General features: G+C 40.0%; 1 protein-coding gene across 3 annotated transcripts in view; it reads left to right on the top strand.

Annotated features, from left to right (window-relative positions):
• The first annotated feature begins 6126 nt into the window (after positions 1-6126).
• The window catches only part of LOC138838830 (cytoplasmic dynein 2 heavy chain 1), a 172077-nt gene continuing 156456 nt past the window's right edge, over positions 6127-21747 (top strand). For 2 of the 3 annotated variants that reach the window (XM_070038203.1, XM_070038201.1), the window contains exons 1-11: positions 6143-6467; positions 10252-10422; positions 10824-10959; positions 11868-11986; positions 13258-13402; positions 14536-14768; positions 16466-16600; positions 16706-16819; positions 16929-17040; positions 17325-17449; positions 19547-19722. In XM_070038203.1, coding sequence (XP_069894304.1) covers positions 6273-6467; positions 10252-10422; positions 10824-10959; positions 11868-11986; positions 13258-13402; positions 14536-14768; positions 16466-16600; positions 16706-16819; positions 16929-17040; positions 17325-17449; positions 19547-19722 — 1661 coding nt within the window. In that variant the 5' untranslated portion in view covers positions 6143-6272. Of the gene's footprint in view, positions 6468-10251; positions 10423-10823; positions 10960-11867; positions 11987-13257; positions 13403-14535; positions 14769-16465; positions 16601-16705; positions 16820-16928; positions 17041-17324; positions 17450-19546; positions 19723-21747 lie in introns of all 3 variants that reach the window. The other variant, XM_070038204.1, reaches the window with a different exon arrangement.

The raw sequence follows: 21747 nt of genomic DNA, 5'->3' as shown, positions 1-21747 counted from the left end.
GTTTTGATTAGTTGGAACAGCAATTGTGCATTGTCATGCCCAGCTCATTATTTAGACAAGATCTGATTTCTTTGCCCAGGCTGGCCTCAAACCTCAATCCTGTCTCCCCTGGGATTACAGACATGTAGCTGACATCTGCGCTCACTTTTGTTTTTAAACAAGCCCACTCTTGGCAATAACTAACCCACTGCAGTGATAGTGATACTAATCAGTTTGCCAGGACACAACCTTGATGACCTAACCATTTCTTTTGAAGCTCTACCTCCTATCACTATTGGTTGGGATTATATTTCCAACATGAATTTGGGTCACACATTCAAACCATAGCACATATTAAAAAAGTGTTCCTTTTTGGTTTTGGTTGGCTATCAACTAAAATGTATTTACCAGAACTATTCATAAAGTTATTCATGGAGCAAGGCTTATTGGAAACCTCATCTTGACTTATACTTTAATGATTGCCATGGTAGTAAGAAAGAACTACGGTAAAGAATACATTACCTTTTATATGCATGATGGAGATCAAAATAGAGTGCTTTGGAATGTTTTAATAGGCCACCCAGAGGGGTTTTCAGAAATAATTTCTGAAATAATTCAGAACTGTCCTTTTGTGTGGGAGACTTTCATCTGTCTTTTTTTTGCCTTATCTGAATCAACCCACATATTTTAGAGGATGTCACATAGTCTACTGAAAGCTGTTACCTGTGAACTTCATCTGTATAATATGAGAACTATCAGTTGATGCATTTTTCTTGTCTCACTTCCATAACTTGCGTTGTTACCTTTGCTCCAGCACAAGTACCGATTTTTCCTTCTTTCTCTTTCTTTCTTTCTTTCTTTCTTTCTTTCTTTCTTTCTTTCTTTCTTTCTTTCTTTCTTTCTTTCTTTCTCTTTCTTTCTTTTTTCTTTCTTTCTTTTCTTTCTCTCTCTCTCTCCCTCCCTGCTTGCTTGCTCTTTCTTTCTTTCTTCCTTTCTTTCTTTTCTTTGTTGGTCTTGAACTCTGGGCCTGGGCACTGTCCCTGAGCTCTTCAGCTCAAGGCTAGCACTCTACTACTTGAGCCACAGCGCCACTTCCAAGTACCGATTTCTTTCTGTAGCTCAAGATGTGAATCTATTTTCCTGAACCAATGGCTATAGTCATGTGGTAAGTTATTCCTTGTTTGACAGAAAGTTCTTTTTCTGGCTCTTCTCTTTCTTAGCACACATAGGGTTGCTCTTTTTAAAGAGAGCACAAGCTGACCTCAAATTCACAGTCCTCCTGCCTCAGCCTCCTAAATTCTGGGACCTCAAGAGTGCAGCACCACATCTGGCTTGAAGAGTTTAGATATTCACTCTGAAGATTTGATCATTTTATTCTATGAAATAGGCTAACAAGAAGAACTTACCAGGAAAAAAATGCATGCAAATTGATTACCACGTAGATACTAGGAACCATACACTAGGAGTATGAGTCACATGCTTCCTTTGAGTATGTGACTCAAAGGAAGAGGTAGACTCAAATAGGTGTTTTTTTTTTTTTGTTGTTGTTTTTGTTGATTGTGGGGTTTGAACATAGAGCCTGGGCACTGTCCCTGAGTTTTATTTGCTCAAGTCTAGCACTCTACCACTTTGAGCCACAACTCCACTTCTGGTTTTCTGGTGGTTAATTGGAGAGAAGAATCTCATAGACTTTCCTGCCTGGGTTAACTCTGAACCTTGATCCTCAGATCTCAACCTCCTGAGTAGCTACGATTACAGGTGTGAGCTACTGGTGTCTAGACCCAAATAGCATTTAACATAATCTATTTTTTTTTTTTTTTTGTCGGTCGTGGGGCTTGAACTCTGGGCCTGGGCGCTGTCCCTCAGCTCTTCAGCTCAAGGCGAGTGCTCTACCACTTGAGCTACAGCGCCACTTCCGGTTTTCTGGTGGTTTTTATTGGAGATAGGAGTCTCACGGTCTCTCCTGCCCGGGCTGGCTTTGAACCGCGATCCTCAGATCTCAGCCTCCTGAGTAGCTAGGATTACAGGCGTGAGCCACCAGCGCCCGGCTTAACATAATCTATGAGCAAGGATCAGGTGAATGGTGGTCGGTCACTTTGCATATCTCAATTGTTTCAGTTAGCATAAAAAATCCACCAGGCCGGGGCTGGGAAGGTGGCTCAATGGTAGAGCACTTGCCTTGCAATGCATGAGGCCCTGGGTTCGATTCCTCAGCACCACATAAGCAAAAAAAAAAAAAAAAAAAAATCCACCAGGCTGACAGGAGGACATATGTATGTGGAAGGAACTAAATATTGAGAATTATTTACAGAAAAGAACTAGAATATGAAATTTAGAATATGGATCTAAAATCAAATACATCAGAAAGACTCCATTTTAAGAGAATTACATTAAACTATTTGCTGGATTAAATAAGACTTTAATATTATGATTAAAATATTAAATTATTTAATATGTTAATATTTACATAAGACAACCATAATCATAAGACAACCATTTTCCTCTCAGAGTTTCCCCATCAGGAATCTCAGATAAGTTCTCTTCTTAGGTTATAAATTACTGAGGTGTGAGGAGTTTAACCTGATCTTAGATCTTTTCTTTTTCTAAGGAAAGTTCCTCAGAATGTGTCTCCAAGGGCTGGGCAGCCTTGTTCCTGATGTGATCACTAAATACATGGTAGGAATTACTTTACCTCAATAGACTCACTGAGTATCGTCCTAAGGATGTAAACTCACGAATTTCACACTGGATTAGATATTCTTAGAAATTAAAGGTGTCAAGCCAATGCTTGAAAAATAGGCTTTGAAACTTTAAATTTATCCTGAGCTACCCTGCTGAGTAAGTTGACACTGACAAGTTTTGATGTTCTATTTTCACAGCAACAGGCTGTGATGTCAGTGAGTTATTTTATCACAGAATTTATCCAAAAAAAGATGTTAGGCTCTGAGGCAGAAAGCTCTGATTTAATTGCATATTATTCAACAATCATTTTCTATAAATAAAAATGGAAATAGAATGAAGCCTCAAAATAACCTCTTATGTGAATTTTTTTATTAATAGTTGCCATGGTGTAAAAAAAGCTCCAACACTTTATATGGATGGTATGTATTTTTAAAAAGACATTAAAGACATTCAGCTGTTTCCTGCAAAGAAAAGATAAGCTAGGTAATACACATTGTAAAGAAAGCAGCATTAAAGCATCTAAAAGAATTATTAAAATAATAAAAGTATAATTAGCATAATCATAGAGGAAAATGACCCTAATAGTAGGTTTTTGAAGAGGCAATGTAGATAAAATTGAAGATATAATATATATACATATATATGTATGTATGCATGTATGTATCTATATATGGTTGAACAAACCATTTAAACAGCATTACATAATATCAACACATAAATCAGTGAAGTAGCCTCAATACTAGACACTGGGATAGGTGGACCCTGTGGATGAATTGCAAGTGCTAGCAGTTAATAGCAATAAAGCAGCCAAAAACTCAATTGTTTAAGAAAGCAAAATTTTCTTCCTTGGCCACACTCCTCAGAAAGAGTTAGTTGGGGGCCTCATTCTCTACCATTAGAGCAGCCTTCTGGAATATTACCAGTTCCTGTGGCAGGATGAACATAGTTTTTTTTTCCTTGTTCAATCATTTTTTTCTTAATTTGAAAGACATTAGAAGGTAGGATTGTTCTCAAATATTCTGTAGCTCTCATTTTGTATACAAGCTATGAAGTTACCTGTCCTTTTGCAGTTAGATGTGAACCATTTCACTTCCTTGGCCAACAAAACATGAATGAAAGAGCCAGTGCCTGATTTTTTTCCCATCAATGGTAACAAGATATATTGTCAAAAATAAAAAATAAAGACTACTCAAGAAAACTCTTTAGCTATAGTCATAGTTCAAGAAGTAGGGAAATTGGGAGGCAGAGGCAGTTTGAGGGTAGGCAGGGCAAAGAACATTGACAATTGATTATTATTTTGACACGAGACAGTGTCAGTCAGAGTTCCCCAGAGAAACAGAATAACACACATCCAGATATGAGACTTTAAAATTGAGAACTACTGTAGCTCACACAATTATAGGGGTCAGGCAGCCCCACAATCTGTCATCTGCAAAGCTGGAGGAACAGAAAAACCATGATAATGCCTGAGTCTGCAACTTTGAGCATCAGGAGAACCAATAGTATAATTCTCAGTATGAGACTGGAAATTTGAGCACTTGGGCAGGGAGGAGACACAGCTAGGGTTCAAAGTTCCAAGAGCCTGGAAAGCAAAAGAAAGGTTTCAGATTGAGAACGAATTTGTTCTTCTTTGCCTATTTTGTTCAATCTGGACCCTCAGTGGTTCTGTTGATACCCTGGCCAGCCCAAGATATCATCCATGAAGGCTATCATCTTACTCAGTCTGAAATACTCAAAAAGAATGTTTTACCAGCTATCTGGATATCCTTTAGTCCAGTCAAATTGACTGGTATTTTTTTCTTTAAAAAACTAAGTTACTCTAGGGGCTGGGAAGGTGGCTCAGTGGTAGAGCACTTGCCTTGCATGCCTGAGGCCCTGGGTTCGATTCCCCAGCACCACATAAGCAAAAAGAAAAAAGCTGGAAGTGGTGCCGTGGCTCAAGTGGTAGAGCGCTAGCCTTGAGCTGAAATGCTGAGGGACAGCGCCCAGGCTCAGAGTTCAGGCCCACAACTGGATCCCCCCCCCCCACAAAAATTAAGTTACTCTGAATTAATTGAATGAAATTATAGTTATGTGGGAAATACATTATGGCCAACATTACATCTTTAAATTGCTCAACATTTATCAAACATGAGCAAAAGAAATTTTTTCTTCTAGTCACTTTCAAACAATGAATATAGGTAAGAGATCATCTACAACTGTGGGTTTCTGGAGGAACTAGAGACATTTTCATATTTACCAAGTCAAACTTGGTAAAAAAATTTTAATAGACACTGTATGTCTCATTCACTGGGCTTAGCAAGGTACACAGCAGTAGTGGCTATGGTAGACCGAAGTCTGCGATGGACCCTGGGTTCCTACTCCCTGCTCTATATAAGTGGTATAATTTTGTGGGAAGAACTTGTCACTCCCATGCTTAGTGTATTAATCAGTTACTCTGAGTTAATAGAAAAAGGAGATCATCCATCTGACCCTATCAGATAACAGCATAGAATTAAGGACTCATCCTTCCAAATGGAAGGGAATTAATTCTGCTTCAGTGGCAATAGTGTGGGAGAGGGTACCATGCTCTGGAGGGGGAATGCGGGCTTTCCAGTATCTCGATTTAAGCCTGAGATGCTAACCAGAGAACTTGGCCACGCAGCACTGGAATTTCCTGACCTCTAGGACCGTTAGCTAGTAAGCTCGCGTTTAGGTGACTGAATTTTTAGAATTTTAATGTAGCAGTGAAAACATTCTGGTGTTCATGCACTCACGGGAAAAAGATTGCCTTGCTCCGAAGAATGTTCTTGTTGGAGCCAAGTTTATTCAGCCTCAAAGTTTTGGGTAGAAGGCATTCCCAGATTCTGAGTAAAGAAACAGGATAAAGCCGTTTGGCTTCGAAGGTGAACGGATGTCTCAATGGACAGAGCTCTCAAACCGCGATTCCGAGAATGACTGTCCAAGGACGTAGCGGCGGGTGATGACCGGTGGGCGCTTATCTTAAGTTCTAACTCGCTGTGCCTGTGACTAAACTAACACACACTACTACACAGGCCTTTCAAGAAATCCAGCTCTGTCACGGCAACGATCGTTAAAAAAAATCATAGAAATTGGTAAAAATTCTTTAATAAGACAGACCTCGGGCACTGAGGTGCGGTGCGGGACAGCTCGTAGGTCCGACCGTCCGTGGTCCTCGATGCTGACAAATGTACGTCAGGCCCAGGCCCCGCCCAGCTGCGTCGGAAGGCCAGACCTACGTCCCCTGGCCACGCGTTATAAGGACTCGGAAGGAAGACTAACAACACGATTCTTCAGTCCAAACTGGCTTCAACCTCCTACAATCGACCACCGCACCGCACAAGGCCTGCCAGGGCTCTGCAGGCGCCCTTGCGTGCGCGCTCCCCGGGCGTGCGTGCGTGCGCGCGCGCACGTGTCTGAGCCGTTTAAGTCCGCTGCGCGCCGCCGGAGGCGCCCGTCGCCATAGCGACCGCCCGTGGCCCCGCGGAGCTCCGCGGTCCTGCAGGCCTCCCGGAGTTTGAGGTCTGCACGTCCCCGCGTCCTCCTCAGGACGGGTTTCTGGTTCCTTCCCCGCTCCCCGCCCTCCGAATCTCCTCTCCATCTCCAGAGCCATGGCGGGCGGGGTCCGGGACATTCGGAAGCTCTTCGTCTTCACCACTACCCAGAATTACTTCGGACTGACGTCGGAGCTGTGCGAGCAGCCGCTGGTGTACCACGGTGTGGAAATCAACAACTTCTTGGATGACGGGAACCAGATGCTGCTCAAGGTGCAGCGGTCCGACGCCGGACTCTCCTTTTCCAACACGGTAGGTTGCCTGACCTGGACCCCAGGCCTAGGCGCGGGGCTGAGCGGCTGCCCCGCGCGCCCAACCCGCGCCCAGCCCGCGCTCAGCCCGCGCCCAGCCGCTCGGGCCCCGAGAGCCCCCGCGCGCCCAACCCGCGCCCAACCCGCGCCCAGCCGCTCGGGCCCCGAGAGCCCCCCGCGCTCCCAGCCCGCTCGGGCCCCGAGAGCCCCCCGCGCTCCCAGCCCGCGCCCAGCCGCTCGGGCCCCGAGAGCCCCCCGCGCTCCCAGCCCGCGCCCAGCCGCTCGGGCCCCGGGAGCCCCCCGCGCTCCCAGCCCGCTCGGGCCCCGCGCGCCCAACCCGCGCCCAGCCGCTCGGGCCCCGAGAGCCCCCGCGCTCCCAGCCCGCGCCCAGCCCGCTCCGGCCCCGAGAGCCCCCCGCGCTCCCAGCCGCTCGGGCCCCGAGAGCCCCCCGCGCTCCCAGCTGCTCGGGCCCCGAGAGCCCCCCGCGCTCCCAGCCCGCTCCGGCCCCGAGAGCCCCCCGCGCTCCCAGCCCGCGCCCAGCCCGCGCGGACCCCGAGAGCCCCCCGCGCTCCCAGCCCGCGCGGACCCCGAGAGCCCCCCGCGCTCCCAGCCCGCGCCCAGCCGCTCGGGCCCCGAGAGCCCCCCGCGCGCCCAGCCCGCGCCCAGCCGCTCCGGCCCCGAGAGCCCCCCGCGCGCCCAGCCCGCTCCGGCCCCGAGAGCCCCCCGCGCTCCCAGCCCGCTCCGGCCCCGAGAGCCCCCCGCGCTCCCAGCCCGCTCCGGCCCCGAGAGCCCCCCGCGCTCCCAGCCAGCTCCGGCCCCGAGAGCCCCCCGCGCTCCCAGCCAGCTCCGGCCCCGTGGGTTTCCCCGCTCCCCCCCCCCTGCCGCGCGCCCCCCTGGGAGCTATCTCGTCCCGCCCGCTTTGGCCTTTTGCCCCTCACCTGGGGAAAGAAACGACTCTGCAGAAGTATGTTTTCCCGTTTTATTTTCCTCCCCATGTTCTCCAGGCTAGCCCCCAACTCCTGGGTCCAAAGAGCTTTCTGCCACTGTAGCTGGGACTTGTGAATACTTGGAACTGTGGGGGCGTGTCTCCCTCCCCTCCGTTTTCTAAGTTTTTAAAGATTACAGATAGGTTCTAGAAAGAAAACGTTTATTTTAATTATTTTTCCCTCCCCCTGCCCTCGTCTTTTCCCACTTGAGGAGAATTCTGGTGTATCTTTTGTGTTATGCACTCAGTTTTACTACTGCCTGAAGGTAAGATTGCCCAAGGACTTCCAGTCTTTACAAAATAACTTGATAGATTCATAACAAAGTTTGCATTAGTTTCTCAGGGAACCACCTGTGGTGTATTTGTTGATCTGTCCTCTCAGCCAACAGGATTGTTTACAAGATAAATGCATTTACAACCAAGTGTTGCAAATGTAAAATTCAAAGCACAAGACCTTGACAGGCTCACTCATAGATGAGCCCTGACAGATTGAAGACAGCTGTAACGGCTAGTTTGGTGTTGGCATTCATCTGTAGGTCTGGCAGTGTCAGACAGTAGTCAGTGCACTTTCCTGTTACAATCATTACAATATCTCCGGCTTTGCCAGGAGGTAAAGACTTTGCTACAACTATAGCTTTGCCATGGTAGTATAAAATCTATATAATACTACATAAATGAGCATGTAAGGCTGTGTTGTGATAAGACTTTATGGACACTGATAATTTGAATTTCATATTACCTTTATATGCCATGAAATAAGAGTCAAGTGTCTGTTCCTGTCCACTAGCTAAAAGTTGTCATTAGGATGAAAGCCAAGTGGCATCAATCTTGCTCACCTTCAAAGGGATCTTTATATACAGCAGTAATAAGTTCATAGACAGCAAAGTGACAATAACTTGAAAATGTGCAAAACTGTAAAAACTTCTTTAGAAAGACGTATACTTTGTGGCTAATAATCTGTTTACTGTGAGCTTTTTAAAATTTTTTTTGTGGTTGTGTGACTTGAACGTGGGGCCTGGGTGTTGTCCCTGAGCTTTTTCTTTCAAGGCTAGTGATCTTCCACTTTGAGTCACAGTGCCACTTCCAGTTAACTGGAGATAAGAGTCTCATGACCTTTCCTGTCTGTGTTGACCTTGAACAATGAGCCCCCCTAAGTAGGATTACAGGTATGAGACTCTAGCTCCTGGCATATGAATTGACACTATAAGATTGCTTAAATGAATGTCAATTGAGTTCACCTGGTTCCAGTTTTATCTTTTTGATTTTCTTAATTTTAGTTTTTTGAGATAGGGTCTTGATAAGCAGTTCAAGCTGGACTTGAACTCATGATGCTCTCTTATCTCACCCTCCACAGTGCTGGAATTAAAGGCTTGGAACACCATGCTTGGCTTTGTTCCAAATTTAAGTAATTGACTGTGACAATTGAACTAAAAAAATTTGATGCTCAAACATTTAAAATGTTAGCCAGGTGCTGGTGGCTGACACCTGTAATCCTAGCTACTCAGGAGGCTGAGATCTCCGGATCCACGGTTCAAAGCCAGCCTGGGCAAAGAAAGTCCATGAGACACTTATCTCCAGTTAGCCACCAGAAAACTGGAAGTGGGGCTGTGGCTCAAGTGGTAGAGCACTTGCCTTGAGCTGAAGAGCTAAGAGATAGCACTGAAGCCCAGAATCCAAGCCCCACAACCAACAAAAACAAACAAAAAAATGTTTTCTTAAAGGAAAAACCTTGGTTAAGGTAAAGATAATTTTCGGGAAACTATTGGCAGTTTTCAGTACATATATATTTATAATTTAAAAATAACTTTCTTGGGCTGAGAAGGTGGCTCAGTGGTAGAGTGCTTGCCTTGCATGCATGAAGCTCTGGGTTGGATTCCTCAGCACCACATAAGCAGAAAAAGCTGTAAGTGGTGCTGTGGCTAGCCTTGAGCTGAAGAACTGAAGGACAGCACCCAGGCGCAGAGTGTAGGCCCCAAGACTAGCAAAAACAAAACAAAAACAACCCTCCCCTTCCCAAAACCTTCTTTAAAAACATCACCTTCTAAAATACTCTTTTTTTCTAAATAGGAGAATTAACTGTCTGTCCCAGACTTTCTGGGGTAGTAGACAAGTACACTGCTCATCACTGTGTACCTGTATTACTCAGTTTTGATTTGTAATGTGAATGAATCTGGAGTGGAATAGTTAGCAGTATATGTCAACAATGTATAATATTTTATTCTCATAAATCACTTATGAAAACAGCTCTATGATATAACCACATGTAGGTAGGAATACATTATAAACTCATATATTCTTTTTTTTTTATTTGTATTTTATTTTATTTGAGAACATACTGTACAGAGGGGCTACAATTACATGGGCAGGATAATGCATACATTTCTTACCAAGCATTGCAGCCTCCTCCTTTGTTTACCCTTCACTTCCCTTCCCCCCCTCCCCCCTCCCCCCACCCAATTATACCCCCCTCCCCCCACCCAATTATACCCCCCTCCCCCCCCACACCGACATTGTAAAGCTGGTTTTGACATGACATTTTGTACTTCTCATTGTTGCAACAGGTCCACCTGAATCCTTAAACGACTTGTTTGTCCCCATCTCCTCCACATGTTATACTGACATCAAATATAGTGAAAGCGGGGGTTCTTAAGCAGAGATAGAATGGTTTTTAATATATTTACTTTTAAAGTTAACATTTTTTTAGCAAGTATTACAGTGATACAACATTTTAGAGCATGATTCATTTCAAACAATAAATTTTATGATGATTAAATTACAAATTATTTATTTACCAACTTAGATTGATTTTGGTGACACAAAAGATAAAGTGCTGGTGTTCTTCAAGCTTCGACCTGAAGTAATTACAGATGAAAATCTGCATAATAACATTCTTGTTTCATCCATGTTGGAATCTCCTATTAATTCCCTTTACCAAGCAGTACGGCAGGTGTTTGTACCAATGTTGTTAAAGGTGAGTAAAGTTTTATTTAGTAGCTTGTGCAGATGGTATATAAATACATAAATATTTAGTATTTAATTTACTGTCTGTCATGTTTTTGTGGTGCTTGGGATATCAAACCTAGGGCCAAAATTTTTTTCTCCAGTTTTAATTTTAAAGTAAGTTTTGTTGACAAATACACAAATTGGGAAAAGGTGTGAAACATAATTGACATCAGCTCTTACAATGTCCATTAGTAATTAGCTTTATAAAGTTGTTACTGTTCAGAAGACTTCATCCCTCTTACGAAGTGTAGTTAGTGCGAAGTTTTTGGTGAAAATGGGTTTGTGGACTTGGTTCTTTAGACAGTGTTTTAAGCAGCCAGTTTTGCTGGTGATCTTTTGATCAGTAGTCATTCTTGTCCTCTTGTATAGGATCAGGAGTGGAGCAGAAACTTTGATCCAAAACTTCAGAATCTTTTGAGTGAACTGGAAGCTGGATTGGGTGTAGTTCTACGAAGATCAGACACTAACTTGTCAAAATTGAAACTTAAGGAAGATGACATACGAGGTATGTAGCATGTGCAATGTTTTATGTTTCCAAATTGCTTGCCAAAATAGTTTTATAATAAATACCAGTAACATAAAAGACGTACAAAATTATTACATTAGTACATCAGTAAATTAATATAGTTCACAGATTTCTTCTCATTATTTTGAAACTATTTTCAGGATAAAACTTTTTAAAATAGATGTATATGTATTTGGAGAAGAGAAATATATTTTTAAACTATAATAATGAAACTAGGAAATCATCACTTGCATTAATTACATCTTAAAAAGTCACTGTGAACACTGAATTAGAAAACAATGGATGACTGCTTCCAAGGGAAATGCAGGAGAAAGTTACTTTGAGCCTCTGATCATATTTAGCCAATTGATGAGTATATGACTTTTTTTTCAATTTATGTTTAAAGACACATATATATATAAATATATATGATCTATATCAGATATAATACAAATATATGTGTATATGTTTATAATTGATCAGTTAACAAGGAGAACCTTGTGTTTAGGAATACTAGGTCACATTTAGCACTGTGCTTTGGGGGTCATCCTAACAGTGGAGTCAACAAAAAGCTTACTACATGTCACTGAACAAAGAACAAAACATGAATATATTGACATTAGCAAGCTTACAGAGAACAAATTCAGAATGTTTACCAGAGTAGATAAGAGTCATACTGAGCAACAAACTCAACAGGTGCAATGTGAAGTCTAAATTTGGGGCTACCAGTGTTTTAGCGAATTTCAGTAAGACCTTACTGTTGATAGAGATTTTAAGATTCATATTTAGTACATCTTCAAGAATATGGAATATGCATGAATGTAAATACAACCAAAGTTAGCAAATGCACCACCTAATTTTCTGGCTCCCTGTTTTCCATTGATTGTTTTTTCTCTTCACGTTTACAGGCATTCTTACTCCAAATGATGAATTCCAGTTCTGGATAGAACAAGCTCATCGTGGTAGTAAACACATTAGTAAAGAAAGAGCCACATATTTTAAAGAATTGTTTGAAACAGTTGCAAGGGTATGTGATTCATATGTGGTTATGTAGCAAGCTTCTTGTGAATGCACTTTAGGGTTCAGTTTTCACTGCATTTTTCTCTGTTTTAAAATCAACTTGATGGTGAACAAAATGTATACTTCATATATAGTAAAGTTTAAGTCATGTATTTAAAGTGAGTAAAACTTATGAATATAAAACATCAAAGAAAGTTAAATTTTGGCCTAGAATATTTTTTTCTCAAATCACAGGTGTGCTTTTTGCAGATACTTAGTGAAAAACAAAAACCTTATCTATGTAGAGGTAATATGGTTTTCTGAATGAAGGCTTACTTTACACAAATGAACATTTCTGAGGTAATATGAAATATGAAGTCTGTTTTATGCCTATATGATTGTTCCAATGTATATGCATAGAGCTTAATAAGTGATACTTTAAATGTGCTTGTAACATGTCTGTTCTTTTTGAATATGTAGCAATTTTCTACTTGTTTCCACTATTATTTCACCATTATTATTTTAATGATATGTTTGAAATAATGGTAAACTTTTTTTGCATGGCTCAATTGGTAGAGTACTAGCCAGAAAGAGTTCTAGAAAGAAAAACAAGTGAGAGTGTGAGGCCCTGAGTTCGAGCCCCAGTACTGCCACAAAATAAATAAAACTTTTTGTGGTAATAATAGTGAAGAAATATGGCATAATAAATTTTGTGCTCTGATGATACACAACATCATGCAGCACAGTGCAACAATGAATGAAGACAGGTAAACTACAATGCCTACTCTGTTTATGCACTTAGGGACATCGAAAGTGGGAAAATAATGACATCCAAGTTAAGAAAAAATTACCTAAATGTTTAAATAGGCTTTCATAATCATTATTTTTGACTTTATTGAAATCTATGCTTTTGGAGGACTTTTATATAACAAAATCAGTAGAAAAAGAAAAATATGACTAATAATAGAATTACAGTAGTTAAAAAGTTTAGAGACTTTGTTTTTTTTTAGTGCTGGTCCTGGGGTGCGAACTCAGCCTGGGCACTTTGCCTGAGCTTTTTTGTGTAAGGCTAGGGCTCTACCACTTGAGCTGCAGCTCCACTGGTTGTTTTGTTTTGTTTTGTTTTGTTTTTTTGCTTTCCTGTCTGGGCTGGATTTGAGTCATGATCCTTAGATTTCAGCCTCCTGAGTAACTAAGAGTATAAACATGAGCCACCAGACTGTGGTTAGTTCGAGACATTTTGGCTATGTTACATGAGGTATGGATATAATTATGATAAATAATGCACTCTGATTTTAGGAATTTTATAACTTGGACAGTCTGTCTTTACTGGAAGCTGTTGACTTAGTGGAGACTACTCGGGATGTTGTGGACGATGTGTGGCGACAAACGGAACATGACCATTATCCTGAGTCGCGGATGCTACATCTTTTGGATATCATAGGTACTGGGAAAGAAATTAACTTTTAGAATCCTGAAAGTCTGACTTGTCATGTTTTCTTTTACTTCTAGACATTCTTAAGATGCTCCCAATGTAATTTAACAATTGCTGTTTAAAGTAATTCTTAGCGCAAATTATATAGAATTATGTAGATACTTGTATATAGTTGATTCATTTATATGGCATATGTCAACTTCTTTGAGTCAAACTCAATTTATACATATTTTTAATATTTATGCATTAATATATATGTTCAAACTGAAAAATGTTTTAAGTTATATTGGTTTATGTGTGTGTGTGTATGTGTATCTATGTATCTGTATGTGGTAGTGGGGTTTGCATTTGGTGTCTAATAGTTCAGCACTATACCTAAGCCTTGTTGTGTTTTAGTTTTCTGGTTGGTTCTCATGTTTTTGCAAGGATTGGGCTTGACTGGTTTTCTTACCTATTATGATCTACTTTGTAGCTGAGATCACAAGTGTGATCATACCAAGCTTGTTAGTTCATCTTTGGTCTCGATAACTTTTTACCAGGTCTGGCCTCAAACCTTGAGCCTCCTGATCACCACTACCCATGTAGATAGGATTATAGATGTGAGTCATTGTGTCTGGCACCTGTGGCACCTATTACTGTAACTTTTTTTTTTTTTTTTGTCGGTCATGGGGCTTGAACTCTGGGCCTGGGCGCTGTCCCTCAGCTCCAGCTCAAGGCTAGTGCTTTACCACTTGAGCCACAGCGCCATTTCCGGCTTTTTCTATTTATGTGTTACTGAGGAATAGAATCCAGGGCCTCATGCATGTGAGGCAAGCACTATACCACTGAGCCACCTTCCCAGCCCCTACTGTTACATTTTGACCTGGAAAATGCCATTTGTATTTTCCTAAGCAATATTAAATAAGTATTTAAAGGTATGTATACAATGATATTTATTGGAGCACTGTAACATGAATAGAAATATACAAAATAATATATGTACTTTTAACAAGACACATTATTGACAGTGGTGGTCTAAGAGTAATGTGCTACTTCAGAATTTGCTAGCTTGTTAATTTGTATGTTTTAATCTTATTATCATATTTTATAATTATGCATAAGTTATTTATTTCAGTTTCAATCTTTGCCTTATGTTCAATTAGGTGGTTCATTTGGAAGGTTTGTTCAGAAAAAGCTGGGAACTTTGAACCTGTGGGAGGATCCTTATTATGTTGTGAAAGAAAATCTGAAAGCTGGCATTTCAATTTGTGAACAGTGGGTGGTAGTCTGTAATCATCTGACAGGGCAGGTGTGGCAGCGCTATGTTCCTCATCCATGGAAAAGTGACAAATACTACCCTGAAACACTGGACAAACTTGGCAGACGTCTTGAAGAGGTATCAATTGGATTATGTATCTGTCTTTTAAGTGGAAGTAGTCTTCAGTTATTTGTGAATGTGTGTTTCTTCCCTGGAACTGGGGCTTGAACTTAGAATCTCATGATCTCACTGAACTTTTTTTGCTTAAGGTGGTGTTCTGCCACTGCTCCACTTCCTGGTTTTTGGTAGTTAATTGCTTGGGATGACTTTGAACTTTGGTCTTTAAGATTTTTAGCCTCTTGAGTAGTAAAGATTACAGGTGTGAGTTACCAGCATCTGGATAAAACTGTTACGATATTGTCAAATCTTAATGAATTTTAGCAGTTGTTTATAATCTTGAAGGGTTGTAAAATAATGATTTTTCTAATTCTGTCATTCTTTCTGCATTTTTTTTTTTTTTGGTCGGTCGTGGGGCTTGAACTCTGGATCTGGGCACTGTCCCTGCACTCTTCAGCGCAAGGCGAGTGCTCTACCACTTGAGCCACAGTGCCACTTCCTCTTTCTGTATTTTTGTAGTGATGATTTAGGAAAATGTAGCAGAATCTTGCTCATCCATTGTTTTTAGTTTCCTGAAATACAGTTTGCATAGGAATGGCAGAATATACAACTTCTTTCTACTTACAATTTTTTGAACAATGAGTAAAACCATAGATTCGTGCCATAGTTCCATAGTAGCAATAAAATATTTTTGGTATTATCATGAATTCATGGGTTATTGTGTTTTATGTGTTTTAGAACATTGTCCTTATTCTTACATTATTCCATAGTTGGGCAGTGAGTGTCCCTTGCAGTTGCCCCTGTTATTTTAATAATTTAGCCTTCACTCTTTTAGGAGTTGCATAGCTGGGCTGATCTCATGCAATTTCTGTATTACTCTTGGAATCATCTACATTTCTAAGAAACTTGATTCTTTTTTTGGTGGAAAATGACAGCAGCAATGTAGTTGGAGAAAGGCTGTTACTTAGTTAAAACTACTTTCTTTTTGTTGTCGGTAGTGGGGCTTAAGCTCTGGGCCTGGGCACTGTCCCTCAGTTCTTCAGCTCAAAGCAAGCGCTCTACCACTTAAGCCACAGCGCAACTTCTGGTTTTCTGAGTGGTTTATTGGAGATAAGAGTCTCACAGACTTTTGTGCCGGGCTGGCTTTGAACCATGATCCTCAGATATCTCAGCCTCCTGAGTAGCTAGGAATACAGGTGTTGAGCCACCGGTGCCTGGCTAGTTAAAACTACTTTTCAAACCTTTTACATAGACAGAATTGGTGATGTTCTTGCAATGAACAAGTTTATACAAATATTTCTAACTGAAATGGAAGATTATAGTGTTTTTACTTAACATTTTTGAGTACTATTTGGTTGTTAATAGAAATTTTCAGTTTAAAATACAATTGTGTTTGTTTTCAGATATTTGTAAGTTATAAATAATGCAGAATAATGAAAATCAGAAGTCATTACAATATTCATGGAAATCTCTATACTTTTACTTAAATGAATCTTAAACACTCTTAAAAATATCTTAATCTTTTATATTTTGTCTAGACTTGAGCACCCTGGCTAATGTTAGTGTGATGACACAGTTATGCCTTTGAGGTCACCTTAATTCTCAGGGTTATGCTTCAATTTGATTCATTTTGGAGAATCTGTTAAATTTTCATTAGACCCATTTATACCAATATTTGATTTAGATAAATTTCATTATTTTCATGTTTTATGTTTTAGGTCTTGGCTGTTAGAACAATTCATGAGAAGCTTCTCTATTTTTTGCCAACCAGTGAAGAGAAAGTCATGTGCCTGTCTCGAGTATTTGAACCTTTTACTGGTCTGAATCCTGTGCAATATAATCCATATACTGAGGTTAAGAATATATGTGTTTATTTCTTTATAATTCCCCTTTGTGTTGTTCTTTTTAAAGATAGTTTAAAAAATATTAAAATCTAATAATATTGTTAATTTGTTTAGCCTTTATGGAAAGCTGCAGTATCTCAATATGAAAAAATCATTGCCCCTGCAGAACAAAAAATAGCAGGAAAATTAAAAATTTACATTTCAGAAATTCAAGATAGTCCACAGCAGGTAAAATATTGAAATATTTTACTCTTACTATTTCTTTAACCTACTAAAGATATTTTTACTCCTAAAATACTGACCTAGTCTATCATGATGACATTTTATTTTATGTTAGCTTCTTCAAGCATTTTTAAAATACAAAGAGTTGGTGAAGCGTCCAACTATAAGCAAAGAGTTAATGTTGGAAAGAGAAACTTTACTGGCAAGACTTGTGGACTCAGTTAAAGGTAAGTTTACCAGATATTCTAGTGTTTGCTTGAAAAATATTTTATAAGTTGGTTTTTCTATTTGTTGTATATCCTTTAGTGTTAACTTATATTCTGACATCGTCATCCTGGAGATAGTTATAAAATGACTGGTTATTTTCCTTCTCTTTCTGACTTGGTACAAAGTCGACGGTAAGGGCCAACTTTTTTTTTAGACACAAGTTTTCATGTAGTGCTCGTTACATGGGGGGTGTTCAGGAAATTTGCTACCTCTATGTAATCATTTATTTGATTTAATTGCATAGATTTTCGACTAGACTTTGAAACTCGGTGCCGAGGAATCCCTGGTGATGCATCTGGACCACTTTCTGGCAGAAATCTTTCAGAAGTTGTGAATAATATTGTTTGGGTTCGTCAGTTGGAATTGAAGGTATTTGTTTTAATTTAAGCTGAAGAAAACTAATTGTTTAAAACATAGCAAATTGAGACATGTATAGTAGAATCTCTAAAACTATAGTGAAAACATTCTGTTTTCCTTCACATCTCCAGCTAATTTCATGTGAAATGTATTAGTCTGAGAAAGTGTGAATAGCACAGTCTAATGATGGTTTGTTCACATAGACAAAATTGACAACTCATTTATCATTTTAGTTATACTTGCTCAATGCAAGTGCATTTACACTTTCTTAAATAAGCATCCTTTGCACCGTATTAACAATGTAATTGCAAAATCTTAGATAGTTGCGGTCAGTCTCTAAGTTGGTTTATATGACTAAATCACTTTAGGTTGATAGAAAATTCAAAATTATTGTGACACTGAGGAACTGACAGATTTATAGGTTGAAATGACTATTATTTTAGGATCTGGACACTGTTGGCTCACCCCTCTAATCTTAGCTGTTTAAGAAACTGAGAATTGGAGAATCATGGTTCAAGGCCAGACTGGGCAGAAAAGTTCATGAGATCTCATCTCAGTACACAGTTGGTGCAGTGGCAAGCATCTGTTATTACAGGGCTGAGAATGGGAGGTTTGCAGTCCCAGGCCAGTTCTTGCTGAAAAGTCTGAGACTCTGTCTTTATGGAGGGAAACTAGATGTGGTTATACACCTGTGATTCCAGCAAAAAAAGCCTAAAATAGGTTGATTGTGGTCCAAGAAAGAGCTGATGCAGAAAATGAGACACTATCTCAAAAACCATTGGCAAAAACTGGGCTGGAGGCACAGCCCAAGTAGTAGAGCACCACACTAGCAACCGCTTGTTCCTGACAACAAAAAACTTTAATATTCCTGGTTGTCAGTGGCGGCTCATGCCTGTAATCCTTGTTACTCAGAAGACTGAGCTCTGAGGATCATGGTTCAAAGTCAGCCCACGTAGGAAAGTCCATGAGACTCTTATCTCCAGTTAACCACCAGAAAACCAGAAGTGATGCTGTGGCTCAAAATAGTAGGGTCCTATGCTAGTCTTGAGCAAAAGAACTCAGGGACAGAGCCCACCCAGGCCCTGAGTTCAAGTCTTTCAAACACCTCTTAATAGTATTAGCCGGGTGCCAGTGGCTCTCATCTGTAATCCTAGCTACTCAGGAGACTGAGATCGGAGGATCACGGTTCAAAGCCAGCCCTGGCAGGAAAGTCCCTGAGACTCTTATTTCCAATTAACCACCAGAAAACTGGAAGTGGTGTGGTGGCTCAAGTGGTAGAGTGTTCACCTTGAGCTGAAGAGCTCAGGGACAATGCCCAGGCCTAGGGTTCAAGTGCTTGACCAACCAAAAAATTATTAAAGTTACTTAAGACTCATAAGACCCTACTATTCTTACCATGTCTATTGTCTTTTGTATTTGACATATGCAGTAAATATTAATTTGATCTGTGATTAAGGGCAAGAGAATATTATAAAATCTAGCATTTTGACACTTAGCACTCCAGTTTGTCAGTGTTCTTTGTGTAGTTATGGAAGAACAGTATTTTTCTCTCTTGACATTCAGATTTGCCTCATGGTTTGTTGTATTAACCAGAGCATTAACTCAGGGCAGTATTGCTATGGAACTTGTGTAGGAGTATTGCTGAAGTTTGGAGTTTTCTCTGAATATCAGTGGGCACAAGTATTTTGAGACCTGTCCTTGTTTTATTTTACCCTTAAAATTGTGCCTGTCTGGACTGCCTTCTTGTGAGCTGCTGTTTTGAAGTAATACAAGTCATGACTAAAGCAAGGGCTGATGTCATGTTCTCTGGAAAACTTTGTTTTATTATTTAAAGATGAGGGGAAAATAATTTCTGAATGAAAGATCAGAAGAGGGTGCTAATTTTGTTTGAATTCCAATAATGTTCATTATTATAATTTGACTTTATTAACCTCTTTATTCTTTTTTATACATTTTTATTGTAAAAATACCATATAGAGGGGTTAGTTACATGAGTTCAGGTAATGAGTACATATCCTATTGAGCACTGATGCCTCCTCCTCTGTTTTTCCCTTACCATCCCTTCCTTCCCCACCTCCCCAACTACTCCCTATAATTTGACTTTTAAAGGTAGATGATGCTATGAAGATTGCTGAGGCTCTTTTGTCTGACCTGTCAGGATTTCGATCTTTCCATCGAAGTGCTGAAGATCTCTTAGACCAGTTTAAACTATACGAGCAAGAACAATTTGATGATTGGTCCAGGGATATTCAGTCAGGTTTATCTGACTCCAGATCTGGTTTGTGGTGAGTATAAGTAAACTAACTGTAAAACAAAACCATATACTATTAATCCAAATGGCAAGGTAGAACTAATGATCTTTCTTCTTTCTCCAAACTTAATCCCTCTCCTTTGTCTTTTTGTTTGAAAACAAGTTAGTTGGGTTATAACTAATATGTAGTTAAGTTTGGAAACCTTGATGTTATGGTTAGATTGACCACTGTTTTGCCTTGATTTTTAACATCTATGCCCTGAAGTTGCAGATTCTCATTTGAGAATTAGGTTTTCTCTCTAGGTTTCCTTGAATTAGTATTTACATATTTTCTCTATATTTACATTAGATGCTTATTATTTTATGTTAGTATTGTACATGCACATTACAGCAATTTTAAATTTCTTGAGACAGGGACTTTTTTTTCATGGGGCTCAAAGTAGTAAGCCTTAGGTTAGTATTTATTGAGTTTTATATATTGATTGGTTAATATTATTCAAAAATAACATGTTTTCTAGAACCAAATACAGTTGCTTTGTATCTAGGGTCAATTTTCTTCTCCAGCATATTGTCTGTAATTTTAAACTTGTTTCATTTTTTTTTTTTAAGCTTGGGCCTTGAACATAGTTCATATTGAGCTACATTTCTAGCCCCTTGTTTTTTTCTTCCAGCTTCTTGTTTTTCTAAGACACAGGGCCTTCCTCTGTTGCTAAGGTTGGCCTTTAATTCTTGATTCTCCTGCCGAGTAACTGGGACCACATGTATATATACCAGCATGCCCAACTATATCTTTTAAAAAGAAACTTTTAAATATGAACTTCTATATATGAAGTCTGTCTTTACTGGTATAAAGGATGATTGGGATAAAAGTAATGTTTCTTAAATTGAAGGAATACTTTTGTTTTTATAGAAGAAGAATCGAGGAACCAAAAGGTCTGATACATAATGGTTCTTTCCCTTCCAACTCTGAGCCTAAAATAGGAGAGATGCTCCAGGCCAAAATAATTAAAAGTGCTCTATCCAACAAATTTTGGAACATTTGCATGCTTTAGCACCGTGGTTGTTGGTGATGAATTCTGTGTGGTAGCACACCAGGGGACTGTTATCTGCTGTAGAGAAGACTGTTAAACTTGCTTCATTCTAGTGAGTGCATAAAACCATGTCCTGAGTCATTAGGGTGGTTTTGAATACATATTTGAAAGTGCTGGTATATGCAAACTGATTTTGAAGGTAGTTCTGAATAAAAGTAAAAAGCCAGATGGATACCAGTAGATGTAATAATAGCTACTCAGGAGGTTGAGATCTGAGGATCATGGTTCAAAGCCAGCCTGGGCAGGAAAGTCCATGAGACTCTTATCTCCAGTTAATCACCAGAAAACTGGAAGTGGCACTATGGCTCAAATGGTAGAGCATTCACCCTAAGCTGAAGAGCTCAAGCATAGTACCCAGGCCCAGAGTTCAAGCCCCACAACCAACCAAAAAAAAAAGTATAAAAAGACTATTAGTCAACATTGTCAGACACCTTGTATTCATATACTGTTTTGTAAAATGGGAACTTCTTTGTACAACTACTTAAAGATAATAATAAAAAATTAAAAAAACTCACCATTATAGTTTCATGGCAGGCATAGTATACAGACAGAAAAGCTTAGACTGATTTTCTTTTTTGTTTCTTGTGCTGGTTGGCCTAGGAACCATCCCTGACCTTTTTGTGCTCAAGTTTAGACTATGCTATTTGAGCCCCACAGCTCCATTTTGGAGCTTTTTGGTGGTTAATTGGAGATAAATGTCTTGTGGATTTTCTTGCCTGGGATTGCCTTTGAACTTTGGTCCTCAGATCTCAGCTTCCTGAGTAGCAACCAGGATTACAGGTGTGAGCCACCAGCACCCAGCCTATCTGATCTTTTATAGCCCATTTCAGGTATGCATTTGGTATTGTGTTCTGTTGTGTGTACATTGAAGGAGGTCAGGTATATATGTTCTTTGCTTTTCAGTAGGCTACCTTGAAGAACTGAAGATTTTCTTAACTATGAAAATGATTTTAGAAATGAGCATTGTC

The sequence above is a fragment of the Dipodomys merriami genome, unplaced genomic scaffold (assembly GCF_024711535.1).
Source record: "Dipodomys merriami isolate MVZ:Mamm:240054 unplaced genomic scaffold, mDipMer1.0.p SCAF_29, whole genome shotgun sequence".
Lineage (NCBI taxonomy): Eukaryota > Metazoa > Chordata > Mammalia > Rodentia > Heteromyidae > Dipodomys > Dipodomys merriami.
The sequence above is the reverse complement of the archived record's forward strand: the minus strand, read 5'-3'. Positions and strand labels throughout refer to the sequence as shown.